The sequence below is a fragment of the Rana temporaria genome, chromosome 5 (genome assembly GCF_905171775.1).
Source record: "Rana temporaria chromosome 5, aRanTem1.1, whole genome shotgun sequence".
Classification (NCBI taxonomy): domain Eukaryota; kingdom Metazoa; phylum Chordata; class Amphibia; order Anura; family Ranidae; genus Rana; species Rana temporaria.
In genome coordinates this window covers 72,447,235-72,469,266 of record NC_053493.1, presented here as the reverse complement: position 1 = coordinate 72,469,266, position 22,032 = coordinate 72,447,235, and the positions used below count along the sequence as shown (strand labels likewise).

Below are 22,032 nucleotides of genomic sequence, written 5' to 3'. Positions count from 1 at the left end.
GCTGCAACTTAGTGGAGCAAGTACCGTATTCTCAAAGCACTTGCTCTGTAATTTGCGGCGGCGTGGTGTAAATGGCCCGGCGTATCCCCGCGTAATTCAAAGGGGGCGGCTTGTATTTAAATTAAGCGCGCCCCCGTGCCAAACGAACTGCGCATGCGCCGGCCTTAAACGTAGCCCAGTGCGCATGCTCTGTAGTACGCCGCAAATATATTGGTTTCGACGTGAAGGTAATAAACGCACAGCCCTATTCGCGACGAGTTACGTAAACAACGGAAAAACCAGACGCTGTCCCGATAGCCATACTTAACATAACATACGGCGGACCGACGTAAGGTTACCCCTCATATAGCAGGGGTAACCTTACGGAAACAACGTAAACTACGGCGAAGCGGCGCAAAAACGTTCAGGGAATCGGCGTATTCGGCTCATTTGCATATGCAACGCTGAAATCGACGTAAAAGCCACCTAGCGGCCAGCGTAGTATTGCATTTAGGATCCGACGGTGTAAGTGACTTACACCAGTCGGATCCTAGCCTAATTCTGGGGTATCTTGTTTTGAGAATACAAAACAATGATACGCCGGCGGGATTTTCGAATTAAGCTGGTGTATCTGTAGATACACCGGCGTAATTATTTTGAGAATCTGGCCCATAATGTATTTTAGACCAATTATCAGGCACATGTACAGCTCAGAGCGTCCAGCTGGGGGCGCTGTGTCGATTGTGCTCGGTTCACGCTGTCACTTCAGCCGCTCTACAGGACGGAAGCAGCTCGTTGTCTCCAAGTTGGCGGCGCACATGCGAGGCGTGAGTTTTGAGTGCTATCCGTTCAGCGCTGTATAATATAGGATATTAAAAAAGAAAGATGAAGCGGAAGGCCCCTCCTGGGTCTCGGCCGGCAAAGATCCGGAAGCTGCAGCTGTCAGTCCAGACGTTCGTAGAGAAAGCAGAGGGCGGCGGGTCCCAGAACAGCAGCCAGGTATCAGAGGAACACTCGGGGTTTGGAGGCAGAGGGAAGAGCCGGAAGGAGCTGAGGAAGGAGAAGCGCCTGTCCAAGAAGCTGAGAAGGAAGGAGTACTATGAGAGGAGGAGTGGGAGCGCCCAGCAGCCTGCCCAGCCCGCAGAACATGGTCCTCCCAGGGACAAGGCTCCCCCGACACCTCCAGTCCACAGAGCAGAGGCTAGAGGACAGGACAGGAAGAGGCCTGCTGGGGGGAAGAAGCCGGGGACAGAGGCCAAGAAGAAGATAAGCAAAGAGGAGGCGAGGAAGAAAGCTCTGCTGGAGGCCAATGAGAAGGAGGAGAAGGAGATCAAGAAGCTGGAGAAGAGTCTGAGGATGAATAAGAGGAAAAATAAGAGTTCCCTGCCCCAGGCATTCACTCAGGATGGTCTGGATTACATCCTGGGGGTGCTGGAGCCGGGGGGCTCTGCGTCCGGTCTGTATGATGAAGAGAAGGAGGAGGAGGACACTGCTGAGAAGATCTGGGGACTTTCACATCATCCCCTCCAAGAAGATTTGAAGGAGGGGAGTGAGGAGGAAAAAGAGGATGGTCTGGAAGAAAGTGAAGAAGAGGATGAAGATAATTCCCCGGAGGAACAAAGTGAAGATGACGGTGTGGACCAGGAATCGGAGGAGGAGTATGAAGAGGATGATCCATCCAAAGAGACATTAAAGCATGAGTCAGATGGTGGAAAAGAGGAGGAAGCGGCTGTCAATAAAAAGGTATGATATTGGTGAGATAGTTGTTTAATAATCAGAACACCTGTCATGCTTCATTGCTGTCTGTGTCCCAGTTGGGGAGATTTGCCCTCACTTCCTGTGCTGGGAATACACAATAAGAGGCTGTCTTCCCTAAGTGTGGGATCTCGCCTTTCTCAGCTGTCACTGGAACAGAACATATAGAAAAAACAAGCGATGCATAGTGAGTGATCAACGCTACTCTGCCGCGAGGATGGACAAATCGATGGCAAAGTCCATGAGGTGGAATGACTGGACTTCTCTTAGCTGGGGGGAGGTCAGGAAGGATGCAGTCATCGGCAGCTCTTTAAAGGGGTTGGGGATCCCTCAAGAACATGTGAAGAAAATCATAAGGGTGCCAGGTCAGCATAGGACAAAACCAACACATTCGTGGTTCCAAACAGCGGCGTGTGTGACAGCCGGAGACACCCTTGGCTTCCATCCAACATAGCGGGTCCCAGCTTTGAGCTTAGCGGCTCTTCACACCACAGTCCATCCTGTGTTGCCAGCTCACCACGCACTATGCATACAGAACCTCGTGATTTTAACATGTAAGTGTCTATCGGAATAAACGTGTTGGTTTTATCCAAGGCTGACATGGCGCCCTTATGATTTTCGTCACTGGAACAGGATTTTTTCATTATTTTTTAGGCCTCATTCACACAAATGGTTTGAGTGTTAAAGGGCTGGTTAAAAAAAAAATGAAAAAGTCAACTAACACTGTACACCCTTTCCAGCCACCTCCTGGCCCCCTTTGTACTTACCTTTATGAGTGCTAAGCTGTCAGTGCTCATGCAGCTGGTGATGCAGAATGGTCCCCCCTCCCCTTTCTTTCTGCAGGGCTTCTGGGACAGATCAGTGATTCTGATTGGTCAATGCTGCACAGAGTTAAGTAGGAACAGGGAGGAGTTGGGAGGGTGTTCACCTTTTTCTGAAAAGCTGAACTTACACTTTAGAGTCGGTTCACACTAGGGCGACACGACTTCCAGCACGATTTTCAGAGGCAACTCCAACACGACTTGAGCATGAACCACAGGGCGATCTGGGGCGATTTACAACACGACTTCAAGTCGTCTCCAGGACAGGAGACTTTCCAGTGGCCAAACAACAATCAGCTCTGTGGGAGGGAGGGAGGGGTTTGCCTGAGAAATGTATGTTATCTTCCTGGAAAGTCGCTTCAGTTAAGACAGTGATCAGACTTGGAGGTGACTTCCATTGAAATCAATGGGTACAAATTGCCTACAAGTCGGATTGAAGTAGTACAGGAACCTCTTCTGAAGTCGGAGCGACTCGAGTCGTGTGTATTAACACCGCTCCCATTCACTTACATTGTTTTTCTCTACAGCGCGACTTGCGACGACTTGAGGCGACTTCAAGTCGGATCCCAAGTCGCCCCAGTGTGAACCGGCTCTTAAAATATGCTCTAACATAAAATTCTGGCATTCTTTCCTACACTGCGGGAGCTGCAGATGGCACATATAGCGGGCAATATGTGATTGGCTGCATACAGCTACACTGAGGTATACAGCAATGCTTTCTTGCATCAGCGTAAACACATGTATGCCGATATCACATATTCTCCAATTGTGAAATTTCTACGTTCAGGAAATACATCATGTAGACGTGCATGAAAACGCCAAAGTATGGTCATGTTCAGCCATTCACTAGAACGTCTGGCTGTAAATGGCACCCGAAGCTTCCTGGGTGGAGAAATAAGCCATGGTTTTAGCTGAAGTTTGTTTTTAAGACTTTAAAATTGTAATTTCTGCTCTTTCCGCTGCATTAAGAATGATCAGAGTAGATTTGGTGATATGGGGTGGGAGTTATCTTGGGGGACTAGAGTGGCAAACGACTTGAACTGGCATACAGTCAGGTCATTGGCACAAAGGACTTGCAGAGTAATTTTATCAAAGAATGGGAATTGATAATTTTGCCTCTACAATTTATCAGGTTCTTATTGTCTGCAGAGGGAGACAGGTGTGACTCTGACGTGGAGATCTGCCATTCTACAGCTCTCTGTGGGGTTGCCGCTTCCTAAGTTAGGGGTTAGCTGCAGAGAGGGAAATGGGTATAGTTGGGTTCTGTATTCCACAGTCCTACTATGAGCCTCTTTTGAGTCCCTGCACCTACAGTGTACATTTCTGTGTGTCTTGCTCATGTCCATTCTGTCCCTTCCCTCAGCTAAGCCAGGCTTAAAGATTTATTTGTAGTTAATGTTCTAATAAAATAATATAAAACATCAGGTTTTTCCCTGGGCTTTTTTTTCCAAGCCTGACTCTTTTTCGGCCTCCAAATTCCACTCTCTAGTCCCTTGCAGGGGTATTTTAGAAAAATGAAGGGTCAGAAATCAGTAACTTCTGTTCACTGATCTCCTCTGCTTAGGTTGGACCAAAAGCTGTCAGCTCTATGTACTTCCAGGTTCAGAGATGTCAAAATTCTAAAGGCAGTGGCCTTGTAAGTAGCAGATCAGGGACTCTATCTGCGCTCTGTAGGCGCTGGAGGTAGAGGAGACATGAGAGGCATAATGGACCCCTAAGGCATTCATTAAGGGTAACTGTCACTTCTATGTACTACTGCAGAGGAGACATCAGGGGTTTAACAGGTCCCTGATATACTCATAAAGAGTAACTCGCACTTCTCAGTGATTCTGCATTTTTTTTTTAACCATCTGGTTGCTTTTATCTCACCCAGCAGAAAAAAAAACCTAGGGGGAACTCTCCATCGGTTCCTAATTTTGTATGAGTTGGAAAATATAGATTTGACCACACAATTCTAGTTTTCCTTTAAATTTGCTGACATTGGCCAGTGTTTTTTTTTTTTTTTTTTTTTTAATAAAGTTGGAGAGTTCAAAATCTGGCTCACTTCTGCATAGAAACCAATCCGCTTTCAGGTTTTATTGCCATTGTTTCATTAAACAAGCTGAGGTTAGAAGCTGATTGGCTACCATGCACAGCTGCACCAGATTCTGGGTGCCCCAGTATTAGTAAATCTACCCCACTGATATAAGAGTCTGTCAGAAGCTCCCTGCGGTACCAAATGTGTTGCTGAAATTTGGATTTTAATGCCCTCTCTGGGTTTTGACTGGCAAATACAGAAGTTTGGAATATGCCTTCAGACATACTGTTATCCCGGCCAACTCACAGTCCAGTCTGGGTCACAACACTTAAATCATTGGGGGCTGTGGTCAGATTTTGGAACATGGGAGATGCTAGTGGTTGTACTTTGCTGCTATTGGCTTGCCCTGCTGTCAGTCAAATTCTGTGACAAGGGAGCTGGGGGCAGGGCCAATCCCACCGCCTGCGTCTTTTGATGCAGGCAGTTCAGTTTGGGATTGAGCCATGCAGGTGTTTCACCATAGGAAGCAGCTTCCTATGGTGGCACACCAAGAAAAGGAGGCTGCAAGGAGCGCCAGCGGGGGACCTGAGAAGAGGATGATTGGGGCTGCTCTGTGCAAAACCATTGCACAGAGCAGGTATGTATAACATGTTTGTTATTTTAAAAGAAAACAAAATTGACTTTGCAAACACTTTAAAGGGTCGGTTCACCTTTTTAGGGGCATTTTCCAAACCAACCCCCTCCCCACTGCAGCATCCCATGCACTTTACAACTCTCTCTTAAGATTTTCGAAAATTGCACCGTAGAGGCTCACACGCGTACATGTGTACAACCCCCTGAGGCTGGGTTTACACGTCGGCACAAAGCGGCTCACTCCAGGTCCAATTTCAGTCCAAATTTTGAGCTGAAACGGACGAGAAGACGCACAGGAATCCTGTGCAATTCGCACCGAAGCCGCTCCAGAGATGTGTGAACCGTCTCCATAGAGATCCGGTCACAATCTCCTGACAAATTGGATGCGGAAAAACCCCCAATCCATTTTTTAGTGTGCATGATCTGGGCACAGGTTCACTTTAACCACTTAAGGACCCGCTCACGTATATATACGTTGGCGCTTTAAAGATGGGTATCTTGGTAACGGCAGCAGCTGCTGCCACAACCGAGAGATCCATCTTTCCTGTGGGTGGTCCTTTTAATGAAAACGGTGGTCTCTGCGGCGGATTCGCCGCGAGATCACCGTTATCGGTGGCAGGAGAGGTGCCCCCCCTCTCCCGCGCCCTCCGCCGCTTACCGGAGCCGTCGGCAGTGGCGGAGGCAATCGGGTCCTTCATCCTGCATGCATGGGCTACAAGTGTGGACAAGATGGCCCCCACCCGTCTCCATAGCATAGCAGGGCGGAAGCGACGTCAAAACGTCACTTCCGCCCATGCTTCTTAAAGGCATATTTTCCTGTTGTCATTTTTTCAAATGACAAATTTTTTATATATATTTTTTTTTAATTGCATTTTATTCTAAATATGAGATCTGAGTTTGTTTTTGACCCCAGAACTCATATTTAAGACTGGACCTGTCATGCCTTTTTCTATTACAAGGGATGTTTACATTGCTTGTAATTGGAATAAAAGTGACCCATTTTTTGTTTTAAAGCAGTGTAAAAATTAATAAAAGAAATAAGAAAACAAAATTTGCTCACGCGCAGAAGCGAACGCATAAGTGAGTAGCGCCCGCATATGAAAACGGTGTTCAAACCGCACAAGTGAGGTATCGCCGCGATCGTTAGAGCGAGAGCAATAATTCTAGACCTCTGTAACTCAAAAGATGCAAACTGTAGAATTTTTTTAACTGTCGCCTATGGAAATTTTTAAGGGTAAACATTTTATGACATTCCACGAGCGGGCGCAATTCTGAAGCGTGACATGTTGGGTATCATTTTACTCGGCGTAACATTATCTTTCACAATATAAAAAAAATTGGGCTAACTTTACTGTTGTCTTATTTTTTAATTTAAAAAAAGTGTTTTTTTTTTCAAAAAAAGTGCGCTTGTAAGACCGCTGCGCAAATACGGTGTGACAAAAAGTATTGCAATGACCGCCATTTTATTCTCTAGGGTGTTAAAATATATATATATATATATATATATATATATATATAGCCAGATTCACAGAAGAAGTACACCGGCGTACTTTCAAATTTGCCGCGTCGTATCTTTAGTTTGAATCCTCAAACCAAGATATATGACGGCTTCTGGCTTCAATCCGACAGGCGTACGGCTTTGTACGCCTTCGGATCGTAGGTGCAATACTTCGGCGCCCGCTGGGTGGAGTTCGCGTCGTTTTTCGCGTCGGGTATGCTAATTAGCTTTTTCCGTCGATACACGAAGGTACGCGCGGCCGTCGCATTCTCTTACGTCGTCGCAAGTCGGCTTTTCCCGGCGTATAGTTAAAGCTGCTATTTAGTGGCGTATAGATAGACTTGCCATGTTAAAGTATGGCCGTCGTTCCCGCGTCGAATTTAGAATTTTTTATTTTTTTTGCGTAAGTCGTCCGTGAATAGGAAAGGACGTAACTCACGTCTACGTTCAAAAAATTACGTCGGTGCAACGTCATTTCACGCAAAGCACGGCGGGAAATTTCGAAACGGAGCATGCGCATTTCAATCGGCGCGGGGACGCGCTTCATTTAAATGAATCACGTCCCCTACCCGCCCAATTTGAAATACGCGCCGAGAAATACACTACGCCGCATAATGTTTGGGGGTTCCAAGTAATTTTCATGCAAAAAAAATCTGTTTTAATCTTTTAAACACCAAGTCTGAAAAACAGGCAAGGTCCTTAAGTAGTTAAATATTGTTCCTTTTTTTTTTATCATTTATATTTTTATTTTAGTCAGCGTTGTGAGGGAACAATTCAAAAGTAAAGGACCAGAAAAAAATAAAAACAGAGAAAACAAACAAGGCAGTAAAAAAAAAAATATTTATGCAATATAACAAAGTACCAGTCGTCACTCACAACATGGGTATTAGACACTATATAGTGGCCGAGAGCCGCCCCGGCTTTCATTAAATACAGGGGGACTCTCCTGTGTCACTTTCGGTCCCAGTCGACACAACTCCTCTCTAAACTATCTGAGGAGTGGAGAGAACCACTCTCTGGAAAAAAGGTGTCTAAAACTCACATAATAATCTCCATTATCCTAACGATCATTCGACTGAATTCTTGTACATACTCCAAGAATATGGCCGTGGCCTTCACGCCAGGTTCAAAGCAACTGAGATGTGGTGCCTGGTTGTTCAATAGTGGACGGGGAGCAGTCAGCTAATGCCAATGTTTTGAATGCTGGGTCTGCCAATGCAAATAAGGCTTTATCTGAGCTGAACGATATTGGTTGGGTTCTGTAGTCCTTCCAGTTTGCCCATATGAAATCAAACCTCTTGTGCCCTTCATTATGTGTGGCAAGCCACTCTTCTGCCTCCATAATCTCCCTCACCTTCCGCAGCCACTCCATTTCACTCGGGATTCAAAAGCTTTTCCAGTGAACCGGAATGAGGCGTTTAGCAGCACTGAGAAGGTTCATAGTGAGAGAGAGGCATATGGGCGACTGGAAGGAGAAAGCATTTTGGAGGAATTGGGGGGATCTATCCCGAGACCCTCCAGCACATGGTTGCATAGCATTTCCCAGAAAGGTAGAACAAGAGGGCATTTCCACCAGATATGGAAGAAAGTGCCCCTCTGCCCGCAGCCTCTCCAGCACAAGTCAGAATGGGAGGGGTATATTTTTGCTAGAGTTGTGGGGATACGGTACCACCTGGTCAACAGCTTGTAATTATTTTCTTGTGCTTTAGACTCTACTGAGCTAGAGTGGGTCAAATAGTACGTCTGCTGCATTTGTTCTTTAGTAAACTCACAGTGGAGGTCACGCTCCCAGTCTCTAATGAAATATGGTTTAGAATGCGACTTGGCATAGTTGGTATAGGATGGAAATCGTGTGAGGCTGAGGGTCCTGAGCTGCCCATAAATGTTCAAACTCCGTAAAAGTGGATCTAATCTGAAATATTGGTCTATTTTAACTTTACTTGGCCATTTAGAGATTCAATCAATCGGGGCTCGACAAACCCTAGGCGCCAGGTCGCAATTGCGACTAGAATTAGCGATCTGGTGCCAGGGGGCGGCACAGCTGGGGTACCTTGTCTTTGTGCTTATCACCCTGCATCGGGATAGTGTCGGGCCGCGCTGGCTGGTAATTGAAGCCGCGGATTTGCGGCCTTCTGCAGTCCTATGGTTCCTTCTGGAATCTGGCGCCCTCTTGTGGTGGCCGTTGGTAGGACAAGACAACCATTAAATTTCCATCTCCTACCCTTTATCTAGAAGTTACTACCAAACAAAATAGCGGTCATTGCAATACTTTCTGTCACACCGTATTTGTGAAGCGGTCTTACAAGCGCACTTTTTTGGGAAAAAATACACTTTTCTTTCTCGTACATCACGGGACACAGAGCGGCATATTCATTACTATGTGGGGGTTATATGGAGTACCTTCAGGTGATGGACACTGGCAATCTCAAACAGGAAGTGCCCCTCCCTATATAACCCCCTCCCATAGGAGGAGTACCTCAGTTTTTTCGCCAGTGTCTTAGGTGTTGGTCATGGTTTAACTTACCTCCACATCCTTGGGATTAAGGTGGGCTAACCGGTTCTGTCCAAAGGCCTCAGTGCTAAAGTGGTCAGCAACCGGACCCCAAACCATTGGGGTGTAGCCCATAATGCTTTCTGTTCAGAGAGCTGGACCCTGGGCCCAGAACTTAGAAACCTTTGGGGGCCTAATGTTTCTGTTGCCAGGGTGCTATATGGGCCCAGGACAGTGGCTCCTTCATAGGAACCCAGGGCCTGAAGGTCTAGACGCCACCCACGGAGATGGGGGAAGATTGGACCTCTTGCTGTGCAAAAGTCCTGCGGCATGGAGCAGGTAAGTATTGGGGGAGCTTGCGGAACTTGGTTCTTAGCAGGTTCCCTACAGGGGGTGCACAGGGGGACAGGCCTGGGTATGCTCTGCATTGGCAAGGAATCACTATGTCTATGACAGAGACAGAATGATTCAATCTTTTTTCCCCAGTAATATGTGACCTCCCTGGTAAGTGTTGTTTAGCTGGGCTGCTGGCGCTAGGTGTGGGATCTCTGTAAGAGGGGAGTCTTTTTCCCATGCTAAAAGGAGGTCTGTCACCTACCTAAAGGGCTTACCTGCCTGGGTGCCTGCGCTGCTCCGTCCTCCTCCATGTGTGATGGCCCCGCCGACGGGCGCGCGTGCCCGAGATATAAACGATTTTCGCGCCGTTTCCTGGTGGGGGCGCGTCCCGGTGGGCAGCGAATCACAAATAAAGGAAGGGGAGGTCCTTCCATTAGCTGCCAAGAGCTCAGTGTCATCCTGAGCTAGAGGAGAGGAGGACACAGAGCGGAGCACGCCGAGGACACCCGGTGGCGAAAGGAAGAATTGCAGTTTTTTCTAAGGACTGTCAAACCTACAGATAGGTTTTCTATTCCTTTTTTCAGCAGATGGCTATTGGCAATACTTAGTGGGAGACAGAGTGGTTTCTTTTCCTCTTCAAAAAAAAAAGAAGAAGGGAAAGAACTGCTGATCTCCCTTCTCAGTTTGGTCGTTAGTCTCTATCGCTCCCAAACCGACAGATCCCCTTAGCTACGTCTGTGGCTGGGTGATAGCAGGTGTACCTCGGTATTGTACCATGCCTTCTGGGTCAGAGGGTACAAAGGGTGGGGATTCCCCCGCAAAATCCGAGGGCTCAGACATGGCTATGCCACTGCTCTCCCCACAGGACATATCAGGGCACGCCTTGATGGGACCTGGGGGATCTGGTGCTGGGGCTGATCCAGGTCAGTCCAACCCCGGCTTTGTCACTGAGAGAGTTCTTGCTGTTTCTTTAGGTGAACTAGAGAAAAGAATGGCAAAAAGGATAGCTAAAGCTATATCGGGTAGAAAGCGGACTAGGTCTCCGTCACCCGAGCAAGAACCCTCAGACACAGAAATCCTTTCCCTGGGGGAATTGGATAGACTTGACGCTTTGGACCAGGGTGGTTCAGAGATCGAGGATCTGGATACTGAGGGGTCTGGTTCAGCCTCCCAAGGGGAGAGTTTGTGGGTTCAGGCCTTAACGGACATGGTCCATGAGGCATTTAAGTTACCCATACCAGAACCTCAAGTATCGGCGGTTTCAGCTTTAGGCTCTTTAAGAACGCCTCAAAGCAACGCAGTTTTCCCGATCCATCCTCTACTCGAGGAGGTCATGTTTCAGGATTGGATTAAACCAGATAGTCTTTTTACCACCTAAAAAATTCTCTGTTTTATATCCTATGGAGGAGAAATTCTCCAAAAGATGGGCGCCCCCGGCGGTGGACGCAGCCATCTCCTATGTGAACAAATCTTTAACTTGTCCGGTGGAAAACGTACAGGTGTTTAAGGATCCGGTTGATAAACGCTTGGAAACATTACTGAAAGCCTCCTTTACTTCAGCAGGGGCGATAGTTCAGCCCGCTGTGGCTGCTATTGGAATTACCCAAGCATTATCAGATAAGACTAAGCAAATGCTTAAACTTATCCCTGCCCAACAGGCAGAGGGATTTTCGGATATACCGAGGGCTATACGCTTTACGGTGGATGCTATCAAGGACTCCATCCAGCAGGCATCACGTTTATCCTTATTTCTAATCCATATGAGAAGGCTCTTATGGTTGAAGAGTTGGGAGGCTGAGCCCCCATGCAAAAAGCTCCTGGTAGGGTTTCCCTTCCATGGAGGACGACTCTTCGGAGAAGATCTGGATAGATATATTCAGACTATATCAAGCGGCAAAAGCACTCTCTTGCCAGTCAAGAAGAAAGCCCGAGGGCCCGTGTTTAAGCGCCAGCCCTCCCCGGGACAGGGGCCCTCTAATACCAGACAGTATCGACGGCCTCCTGCAAGATCAGGCTTTAACAATAAGCCACAAGGCCAAGCCACTGGGGGCAAGAAGCAGTGGTACCGCAAGCCGGCGAAGCCAGCCCCCAAGTCGGCCTTATGAAGGGGCGCCCCCACCCACGATGGTGGGGGGAAGGCTACGTCTCTTTGCAGAAGTTTGGGAGGCCAGCATTCCCGACTGCTGGGTACGGTCTTCCGTGGCCACGGGCTACAAACTAGAATTTTCAGAATTCCCTCCTCCTCATTACCAGGAGTCAAGAGTACCAGGCGACCCGGTGAAGGGAGCCGCGTTGATGGCGGCATTGAATCATCTGCTGTGCCAGAAGGTGATAGTAGAAGTACCAGTCCAGGAACAGGGCTTGGGGTTCTACTCCAACCTGTTTATCATCCCAAAGCCCAACGGCGATGTCAGGCCAATTTTGGACTTAAAGGGAGTAAATGCGTACCTAAAGGTCCGCTCATTCCGGATGGAAACTATTCGGTCAGCTGTCGCCGTGCTCCAGAAGGACGACTTCATGGCGTCCATAGACATAAAGGATGCTTACCTTCATGTGCCAATTTTTCAGCCACATCAGGTATTTCTACGCTTCTCGGTGGCTCAGCGTCATTTCCAATTTGTGGCACTCCCCTTCGGGTTGGCTACGGCCCCCCGGGTATTCACGAAGGTCCTAGCCCCAATCCTAGCCAATCTAAGGACCCAAGGGGTCACGGTCCTGGCTTACCTGGACGACCACTTGGTCGTAGACCACTCGTTTCCTGGCCTGGAACGAGCAGTCGCCCTCACGGTTCAGTACCTCGAGAGGTTCGGCTGGGTCCTAAATCGAGACAAATCAGCATTTCGGCCCACAAGGCAGCTGGAATATCTCGGCATGAGATTGGATACAGAACAACAGAAGGTGTTCCTACCTCTATTAAAGGTCAAGGCCATCAAAGAGCTAATACAAATAGTTCTGAGCAAGAGAGAGCCAACTGTTCGCCTATGTATGCGGCTACTAGGCAAGATGGTGGCCACCTTCGAGGCGGTACCGTATGCTCAGAGCCACACTCGCATCCTGCAGGCAGCCATCCTGTCAGCATGGAGCAAGAGGCCTCAGGCCTTGGAGATTCCTTTGCCACTCTCACCAAGAGTCCGGCAAAGTCTATCTTGGTGGTTAAACCCTCAGAATCTCCTGAAGGGAAAGACGTTCAGTCCTGTGACCTGGAAGATAGTAACCACAGACGCCAGCCTGATCGGCTGGGGAGCAATTTTGGATGGTTGCACTCGCCAGGGCACTTGGGCAGCGGCAGAAAAGCAGTTGCCCATCAATATCTTGGAGCTCAGAGCTGCCCGACTAGCCCTCAGGGCTTGGACGTTCAAACTGCAGGGGTTCCCGGTGAGAATTCAATCGGACAATGCCACGGCGGTGGCATACATAAATCACCAAGGGGGAACCAAGAGTCAAGCCGCTCAGAAAGAAGTGAGCTTGATTTTCTTGTGGGCAGAAGCCCATGTGCCCTGCATATCGGCTATATTCATTCCCGGAGTGGACAACCTACAGGCGGACTTCTTAAGTCGCCAGACTCTATTGCCGGGGGAGTGGTCTCTGCATCCACAGGTCTTTCAGACACTCTGCCAGAAGTGGGGAGTGCCGGACGTGGATATCATGGCATCGAGACTAAACAAGAAGCTAGACAGGTTCATGTCCCGCACAAGGGATCCCAGAGCCTGCGGAACTGATGCGTTAGTTTGCCCTTGGCATCAGTTCAAACTTCTTTATGCATTTCCCCCGCTCCAGTTACTACCCCGCCTGCTGCGCAGGATCAGGGTGGAGCACATACCAGTCATCCTGGTAGCTCCAGCATGGCCCAGAAGGGCATGGTATTCACTAATCCTGAAGATGGTAGTGGGAGACCCTTGGACTCTTCCTCTACGGCCAGACCTGCTATCGCAAGGTCCGATCCTCCACCCTGCCTTACGGCATCTAAATTTGACGGCCTGGAAGCTGAATCCCTGATTCTCAGGGGTAGAGGTCTGTCTCAGAAAGTAATCTCTACCCTAATCAGAGCCAGGAAACCGGTCTCTAGGGTGATTTATTACAGGGTCTGGAAGGCCTATGTAGGCTGGTGTGAGTCCAAGCGATGGCTTTCTCGCAAGTTTACCATCGATAGAGTATTAAGTTTTCTCCAGCTAGGAGTGGATAAAGGACTGGCATTAAGCACAATCAAAGGACAGATTTCAGCTTTGTCAGTGTGGTTTCAGCGGCCGCTGGCCACCCACTCGCTAGTTAAGACCTTCCTTCAAGGGGTCTTGCGTATTAATCCTCCAGTTAAATCCCCGCTTTGTCCGTGGGATTTAAATCTTGTTCTGTCAAGTTTACAGAAACAACCTTTTGAGCCGTTGGCTGAAATTCCTTTGGTTTTACTGACAAGGAAGTTAGTATTTTTGGTCGCCATAGTTTCCGCCAGAAGAGTATCGGTACTGGCAGCCTTATCCTGTAAGGAACCATATCTTATTTTACATAAGGACAAGGTCGTTCTCCGCCCTCATCCTTCCTTCCTACCGAAGGTTATATCCAGTTTTCATCTAAACCAGGATTTGGTATTACCATCCTTCTTCCCTAACCCTACTTCCAGAAAGGAAGGGTTGCTGCATACCTTGGATATTGTCAGGGCCATGAAGGCCTATCTTAAAGCTACAGAGAAGATCCGGAAAACAGACGTGTTGTTCATTTTACCGGATGGGCCCAAGAAGGGGCAGGCAGCTGCAAAATCCACCATCTCGAGATGGATTAAACAGTTAATCACTCAGGCCTACGGCTTGAAAGGGTTGCCTCCTCCGTTATCATTAAAGGCTCATTCTACTAGGGCCATGGGCGCCTCCTGGGCAGCACACCACCAGATCTCTATGGCTCAAGTTTGCAAGGCGGCAACCTGGTCTTCTGTCCACACGTTTACAAAATTCTACCAGTTGGACGTAAGAAGGAATACTGATACAGCCTTTGGGCAGGCAGTGCTGCAGGCTGCAGTTTGAGACCCTCGGATTCCGGGGGCTCCCTTTTGAGTTAAATTTAAAATGTAAAATTATTTTTTCTCAACTAAGTTGGATTTATTATGATTTGAGTATATCTCTAAATTAAATCCTTTTGTCTTGGGAAGATGTTCTCCCTCCCCTCATTGTAAGCATTGCTTTGGGACATCCCACATAGTAATGAATATGCCGCTCTGTGTCCCGTGATGTACGAGAAAGAAAAAGGGATTTTTAATACAACTTACCTGTAAAATCCTTTTCTTGGAGTACATCACGGGACACAGAGCTCCCACCCCTCTTATGGGGACCATTTTGGGAGGCATACTGCTTGCTACAAAACTGAGGTACTCCTCCTATGGGAGGGGGTTATATAGGGAGGGGCACTTCCTGTTTGAGATTGCCAGTGTCCATCACCTGAAGGTACTCCATATAACCCCCACATAGTAATGAATATGCCGCTCTGTGTCCCGTGATGTACTCCAAGAAAAGGATTTTACAGGTAAGCTGTATTAAAAATCCCTTTTTTTTTTAATAAAAATAAGACAACAGTAAAGTTAGCTCAATTTATTTTATATTGTAAAAGATAATGTTACGCCGAGTAAATTGATACCCACCATGTCGCACTTCAAAATTGCGTCCGCTCGTGGAATGCAGACAAACTTTTACCTTTTAAAAATCTCCATAGGCGACGTTTAAAAAATTCTACAGGTTGCATGTTTTGAGTTACAGAGGAGGTCTAGGGCTAGAATTATTGCTCTCGCTCTACCAATCGCGGCGATGTCTCACATGTGTGGTTTGAACACTGCTTTCATATGCGGGCACTACTCACGTATGCGTTTGCTTCTGCGCGCGAGCTCGGTGGGACGGGGCGCATTCCTGGCTCCTAACTTTTTTAGCTGGCTCCTAGATTCCAAGCAAATTTGTCAAACCCTGGTTTAAGTAAACTGACTTGTATAAAGGAAATGGTATTTTCTGTGATGAGATGTTCGCTGTCTCAGGTTAGACAATGAACAGAAGGCTCTAATGGCTTGCTAGGTGAATGATGTTGATCTTCCAGTAAATGTGTTTTTCATATTCTTGTTTCTTAGAACTCCACAGATGCGGGCAATAAGTATGTCCCTCCCCAGCTAAGACAGTCCTCTGAAGCTGTGGATGCGAAGAAGAGGGAAGAACTGGAGAGGCTGAAGAAGAGTGTGAAAGGATTGATGAACAGGTATCACATGACGGATCCACCTAAATAATGGTGTCCTTTTCTCCTGAGTTGTGTGCTGTGTCTTGGCTCCAGGCCTGGAGTGCATCAACTACTTTATACTTCATATTCTTAATTGACAGGATGAAACTCCATGGACTTTAAATCACTCACAGGCTTCTGCTAATTAATTTACTCTTATTGTGTGCCTATGCTGCGGGTCATTTGGTGATGTATGGAGTTTACCCTTTGTAACTGCAAGTTTATATTTTTATTCCATTCTCATCACTGTCCTTATGCCATAATAGATACCTAGACATTAATCTATTGCATTTCCTAACTGATTCTTAATTGGCTCATCATTGATCAGCGGAAGATTTTTTTGCAGAAAGGTGGGCATTGCACCAAATTATAAAAGAAAGGAATACTGTATTTATTTGGGGTATAGCGTGCTCCCGCGTATAGCGTGCACCCCTAAATTTGCCCAGAAATTCCTGTGAAAAATAGATTTTTGTACTTAGTTTGGTGTCTTGCAGGGCGTCCATCGACGGCCTCGTCTGGTCCGGCATCCGTCTGCGGCTTCGGGTGTCCTCTTCGTCGGGTCCGGCGTCCTTCTGCGGCGTCCTCCCCGCTCGTTTCCTGCTTTCCCGCGCCGAGTTTGAATACTGCGCTGGCATATACCGAGCGCAGTATAGTCGGCAATGCTCGGCTACTCTCGCGCTGACATCCTGGACGTGAGCGCGAGTGTAGCCGAGACTGCCCGACTATACCTGAGTGTACTGCGCTCGGTATATGCCGGCGCAGTATTCAAACTCGGCGCGGGAAAGCGGGTATCGGCGTATATCGCGCACCCTTGATTTTCAGGGCAAAATAGTGCGCGGTATACGCCGATAAATACGGTACTTTCAGTTGTAATTGACCTTTATTTTTTACTACCGCTTTAAACATTTTTCACAAGAACATGTGTCCTATTTGAAAGATTTGCTTTCTATTTCTGTTTTTGTAGACGATTCCATTTTGGGTAAAATTGCTGATCAGGACAGATACAGAGAGTAAATCTCCCTAAGGCTGCATTCACACCTGAGCGTAGCGTTTTGCGGCGTTTTTTGTACAGGTCTAGGGTCACCAATGTAAAACGCCCAAATACGCTCAATTAGAGCGACAAAAAAGGGTCCAGAACTTGTTTAGGCTTCAGGCGTTCGGCGTCAGGCGTTTTGTAGTGGAGATGTAAACCATCTCCATAGAGAATAATGTATTTTTTCCCCTCTAGCGTTTTGGGGCGTCGCGCTTCAGGCGACAAAATGCTCAGGTGTGAATGCAGCCTAATGGAGACACAGACAGCAATAAAAACTTGACAGTGGTTCTATCACCAATTTATCCAAATCTAAAAAAAAACTGTTTTGCTTTTAGTTAAAGTTTTTTTTTAAAACAGAGTTTTACCCAAAATTGGACCCTTTGCCTATTTGCCAGTTGGTGCCACATTTGGGGAATTTTTTTGACAGGTCCCTACTTTCGGGAGGCGGCACCGTCCCTCGGAAATTTGGCCTCCTTCCTCTGCCGCCGGGCCAATTATAAAGCGCATAGCAAGATCGCTACAGAGCCGTGTGTGTATGGAGGCTGTAAAACATTTTTTTTACCTTAACCACTTAGGCTGCATTCACACCTGAGCGTTTTGTCGCCTGAATCGTGACGCTCAAATACGCTAGAGGGGAAAAAATACATTATACCCTATGGAGATGGTTCACATCTGCACGCCGATACGCCTGACGCCGAACGACTGAAGCTCAAACAAGTTCCGGACCCTTTTTTGTCGCGTGTATCGGGCGGTTTGGGCGTATTTGAACGTTTCCATTTCCCATAGAAAGTAATGGAAACGCTCGATTCAAGCGACTTGCGCGACAACAAGCGTTTGCTACCGGCGTTTTGACGCTTTAATCAATAGAACTTTTCACCCTGGCAGAAGATTAAAAAAATCTACCAACATAGCAACAAGTGATGAAAAGATGATAATTTTTCCTATTGGCTAAAATAAAAAACGTCGAAGTACAAAAACGTCGGACGGCGCTGTATGCAAATACGCATGAATACGCGCGACAAAACGCCAGAAAAAAAACGACCAAACGACTGACGCTCAGGCGTGAATGCAGCCTTAAGGACCCCTTAACGCCGATATACGTCGGCAGAATGGCACGGCTGGGCACATCAACGTACATGTACGTTGTCCTTTAAGCCCAGCCGTGCGCTCCTGCGACCCGGTCCGAAGCTCCGTGACCGCGGGACTCGCAGACCTGATCGCCGCTGGAGTCCCGCGATCGCTCCCCGGAGCTGAAGAATGGGGAGAGCCGTGTGTACACACAGCTTCCCCGTTCTTCACTGTGGCGGCGTCATCGATCGTGTGATCCCTTTTTATAGGGATACACAATCGATGACGTCACACCTACTGCCACACCCCCTACAGTTAGAAACACATATTAGGTCATACATAACTCCTTCAGCGCCCTCTTGTGGTTAACTCCCAAACTGCAATTGTCATTTTCACAGTAAACAATGCATTTTAAATGCATTTTTTGCTGTGAAAATGACAATTGTCCCAAAAATGTGTCAAAATTGTCAGAAGTGTCCGCCATAATGTCGCAGTCACGAAAAAAAAACGCTGATCGCCGCCATTAGTAGTAAAAAATAAATTATTAATAAAAATGCAATAAAACTATCCCCTATTTTGTAAACACTGTAAATTTTGCGCAAACCAACCGATAAACGCTTATTGCGATTTTTTTTTTTTTTTTTTTTTTTTTACTTATTTTTTACCAAAAATAGGTAGAATACGTATCGGCCTAAACTGAGGAGAATTTTTTTTTTTTATATATTTTTGGGGGATATTTACTATAGCAAAAAGCAAAAAATATAGATTTTTTTTTTCAAAATTGTCGCTCTATTTTTGTTTATAGCGCAAAAAATAAAAACTGCAGAGGTGATCAAATACCACCAAAAGAAAGCTCTATTTGTGGGAAAAAAAGGACGCCAATTTTGTTTGGGAGCCACATCGCACGACCGCGCAATTGTCAGTTCAAGAGACACAGTGCCGAATCGCAAAAAGAGCAAGGTCCTTTAGCTGCATTTTGGTCCGGGTCTTAAGTGGTTAAAGTGGATGTAAACCCACTCTCATCCTTTCTAAACTACTGCCATAGTGCTGATCTATAAGGATATAGATGCCTCCTGCATGTATCCTTACCTGTCAAATGTCTCCCCTCTGTCTGTTAAAAGAACTGAAAAACTGCAGAATCTGTGGGTGGATCTGTTGTCTGGAGCTCGGTGGGTGGAGTTGTGATGTCAGTAGACTCCCCGCCCACCTCTACACTCCCTTGTAACATGCATTTTTTCCTGTGTATTTCTTACACTAAATTCTGCTATGATCACTAACATCCACTCAAAATCCAGAAAAGTAACCACATGGCTTCAGAAAAGGAGTGGGGGTGGGAAATAAATAATGCCTGTCTCCAGGCTAGTGCATGAGATATGTAAATAACCTGTCACTCACAGCAAGGGGGCGGAACGGACTAAGATTTTTCTCTGTAAGTCTGTTTTATTTCACTGAACAATAATAGAGGATTGCTCAGAGCTGGATTAACTCTGTGTGGCAAGACTGGGCACAGATGATAGGAAATCTTTTACTCTACATTGTTACATCAAAAAAAAAAAAAAAATGTTTGGGTTTACATCCACTTTAATGCAAGGAATGCATTGAGGTAAAAAATGTTTTCGCTTTATAACCACATTAAAGGATAAGTTCATGCGCTGATCATAGGTGCAATGCTTTGCAGGCTCCTAGTAAAAAATAAATAAAATGCAATTTTATTTATTTTTTACCTGCAAAAACATGTGCATTTATTTTTTTTACAAAGTTGACACCCCACTATAATTTAACATTTCACTAAAAGTTCCACCTGCTGGTGCTGTGCGGGATTGCTGCCTTTTATTTATATACATGAGTGCACAGAAGGGAGTTTACAAAGATGGTTACAATAAAACCTGGTGCAGAATCACTTCCGGCTCACTTCGCAGCGGTGAACTGAGCCAGACGTTTGTACTTAAAGGGGTTGTAAAGGTACAATATTGTTTTCCTAAATAGCTTCCTTTACCTTAGTGCAGTCCTCCTTCACTTACCTCATCCTTCGATTTTGCTTTTAAATGTCCTTATTTCTTCTGAGAAATCCTCACTTCCTGTTCTTCTCTCTGTAACTCCACACAGTAATGCAAGGCTTTCTCCCTGGTGTGAAGTGTCGTGCTCGCCCCCTCCCTTGGACTACAGTAGAGTCAGGACGCCCACTAACACACATCTCCTTTCTCTATTTGCAATGTAGAGAGCGTCTTGACTCTCCTGTAGTCCAAGGGAGGGGGCAAGCACGACACTCCACACCAGGGAGAAAGCCTTGCATTACTGTGTGGAGTTACAGAAAGTGAGGATTTCTCAGAAGAAATAAGGACATTTAAAAGCAAAATGGAAGGATGAGGTAAGTGAAGGAGGACTGCACTAAGGTAAAGGAAGATATTTAGGAAAAACCCCTTTAAACCTTATCTCTGGAATCCAGCCGCCAGAATATGTTGCAGCTGGCAATAAAATCGTATACGAATGAGACAAATCCCTTAACAATTAAATACCTAAATTCTATTCTGACTAATCCCTAATACAATAATCCATGAAGTAGAATATTTATGTTTCCTTGGCAATTCTCGTAGTTCACAGTGCTACGTTGAACACAAATATGGCCGTTCTCCTGTACTGGGGAGTAGTGATCCAGTTAAATATTTTCTTGAAAACATTGGTGATCTTTTCTACATGTAAGAGAATGCTGACCCTTTTTTCTTTTCTTCCTTTAGACTGAGTGAACCAAACATGGCCTCTATCAGCGGACAGCTTGAAGAACTGTACATGACCAACAGTAGAAAGGACATGAATGATACTTTAACCAGTGTTCTCCTCAATGCTTGTATTACTCCAGCCAAAATGCCAGACCGACTGATGATGGAACACGTGCTTCTGGTTGCTATACTACATAATACAGTGGGGATTGAGGTAACAAGATTTGCCAACCGTCATCATATACAGTGGGACCTTGGATTACAAGCCTAATCCGTTCCCAGCGAATGCTTGTAATCCAAAGCACTCGCATATTAAAGCAAGCTTCCCCATAGAAGTCAATGGAAATTAAAATAATTTGTTCTTCATTAACCTATGGCATGCAATACCACATGTGGCCAGAGGTGGGAGGGGGACGCCGGAGAGCCTCAAATACTCGGTCAGCTCAGCTGATCTTGGAAAGGCTTGGGTACCGAGTATTTTCGAAAAGCTCCAAACTGTTTCGAGTGTCGTCATCATCAATGTATTTATCAACATTCCTCAGTGCTGGGAGATAAAGAGAAACATTGTAACATTTTGCTCTTTTAGATCAGTGGTGCTCAACCTGCCTAGTACCGTGACCCCTTGATAAAATTTCCCAAGTTGTGGGGACACCTAACGGTAAAATTATTTTCTTATCGTGGGTTGTTGGCACCCAAGGTAAGACAAGTAATTTGCACCCCTAACTCATGGGCATTTAGCGCTACCTGAGTCCCTTCCACTCGCACAATATTAAAACCCCTTATAGTACATTTTAGGATGTACTACTCTTTCTCTTTGTTATCCTTTCTTTCCCTTTTTCTCTCTATCCAAATTTCTTGTTTGTTATCCCCATCCCTCTCTAGACGCCTTTCTTGTTCTTTCTCTTATTCTTTCTCTCCCTTTTTCTTTGTTCCTCCCCTTCTTTTACTCTCCCTTTCATGTATTCTCTATTTTTATTCCTTCTTTTACTCACTGGTGGGGCGTATGGAATCAGTGGCAGTGCTGGTGGGGGAGTTTGGATCAGTGGAGGAGTTTGGATCAGTGGCAGTGCTGGTTGGGATTTGGGATCAGTGGCAGTGCTGGTGGGGAGTTGGGATCAGTGGCAGTGCTGGTGGGGAGTTGGGATCAGTGGCAGTGCTGGTGGGGATTTGGGATCAGCCAACTTAGATGCTCTTGATCAAGGTCATCTGCTGATCTGAGAACTGTAGTGGGGACTTTTTTAAAGGCAACTCTAATCACAGGTAGTGTTACTCACTGTGTCTCCGACTTTGTGATTTCTCGTAGCAGTGACACCTATGCTGAAGCCAGCAGATAGGGTCTCCTCCAGCCCCTCCCACTTCACATTCCTCACCAGTCAGCTGACCTCTAGTCCCTGCCCCCCAGCTATGCCATGAACTAAATGGGCGGCTGTGAAGAGGCTGAGTG

At 46.5% G+C, this 22,032-nt stretch overlaps 1 protein-coding gene across 1 annotated transcript in view; it reads left to right on the top strand.

Moving 5' to 3' along the window:
* The first annotated feature begins 761 nt into the window (after positions 1-761).
* NOM1 (nucleolar protein with MIF4G domain 1) overlaps positions 762-22,032 on the top strand; it is a 39,645-nt gene continuing 18,374 nt past the window's right edge. The window contains exons 1-3 of the mRNA XM_040352704.1: positions 762-1,722; positions 15,628-15,752; positions 20,607-20,802. Coding sequence (XP_040208638.1) covers positions 865-1,722; positions 15,628-15,752; positions 20,607-20,802 — 1,179 coding nt within the window. The 5' untranslated portion in view covers positions 762-864. The remainder of the gene's footprint in view (positions 1,723-15,627; positions 15,753-20,606; positions 20,803-22,032) is intronic.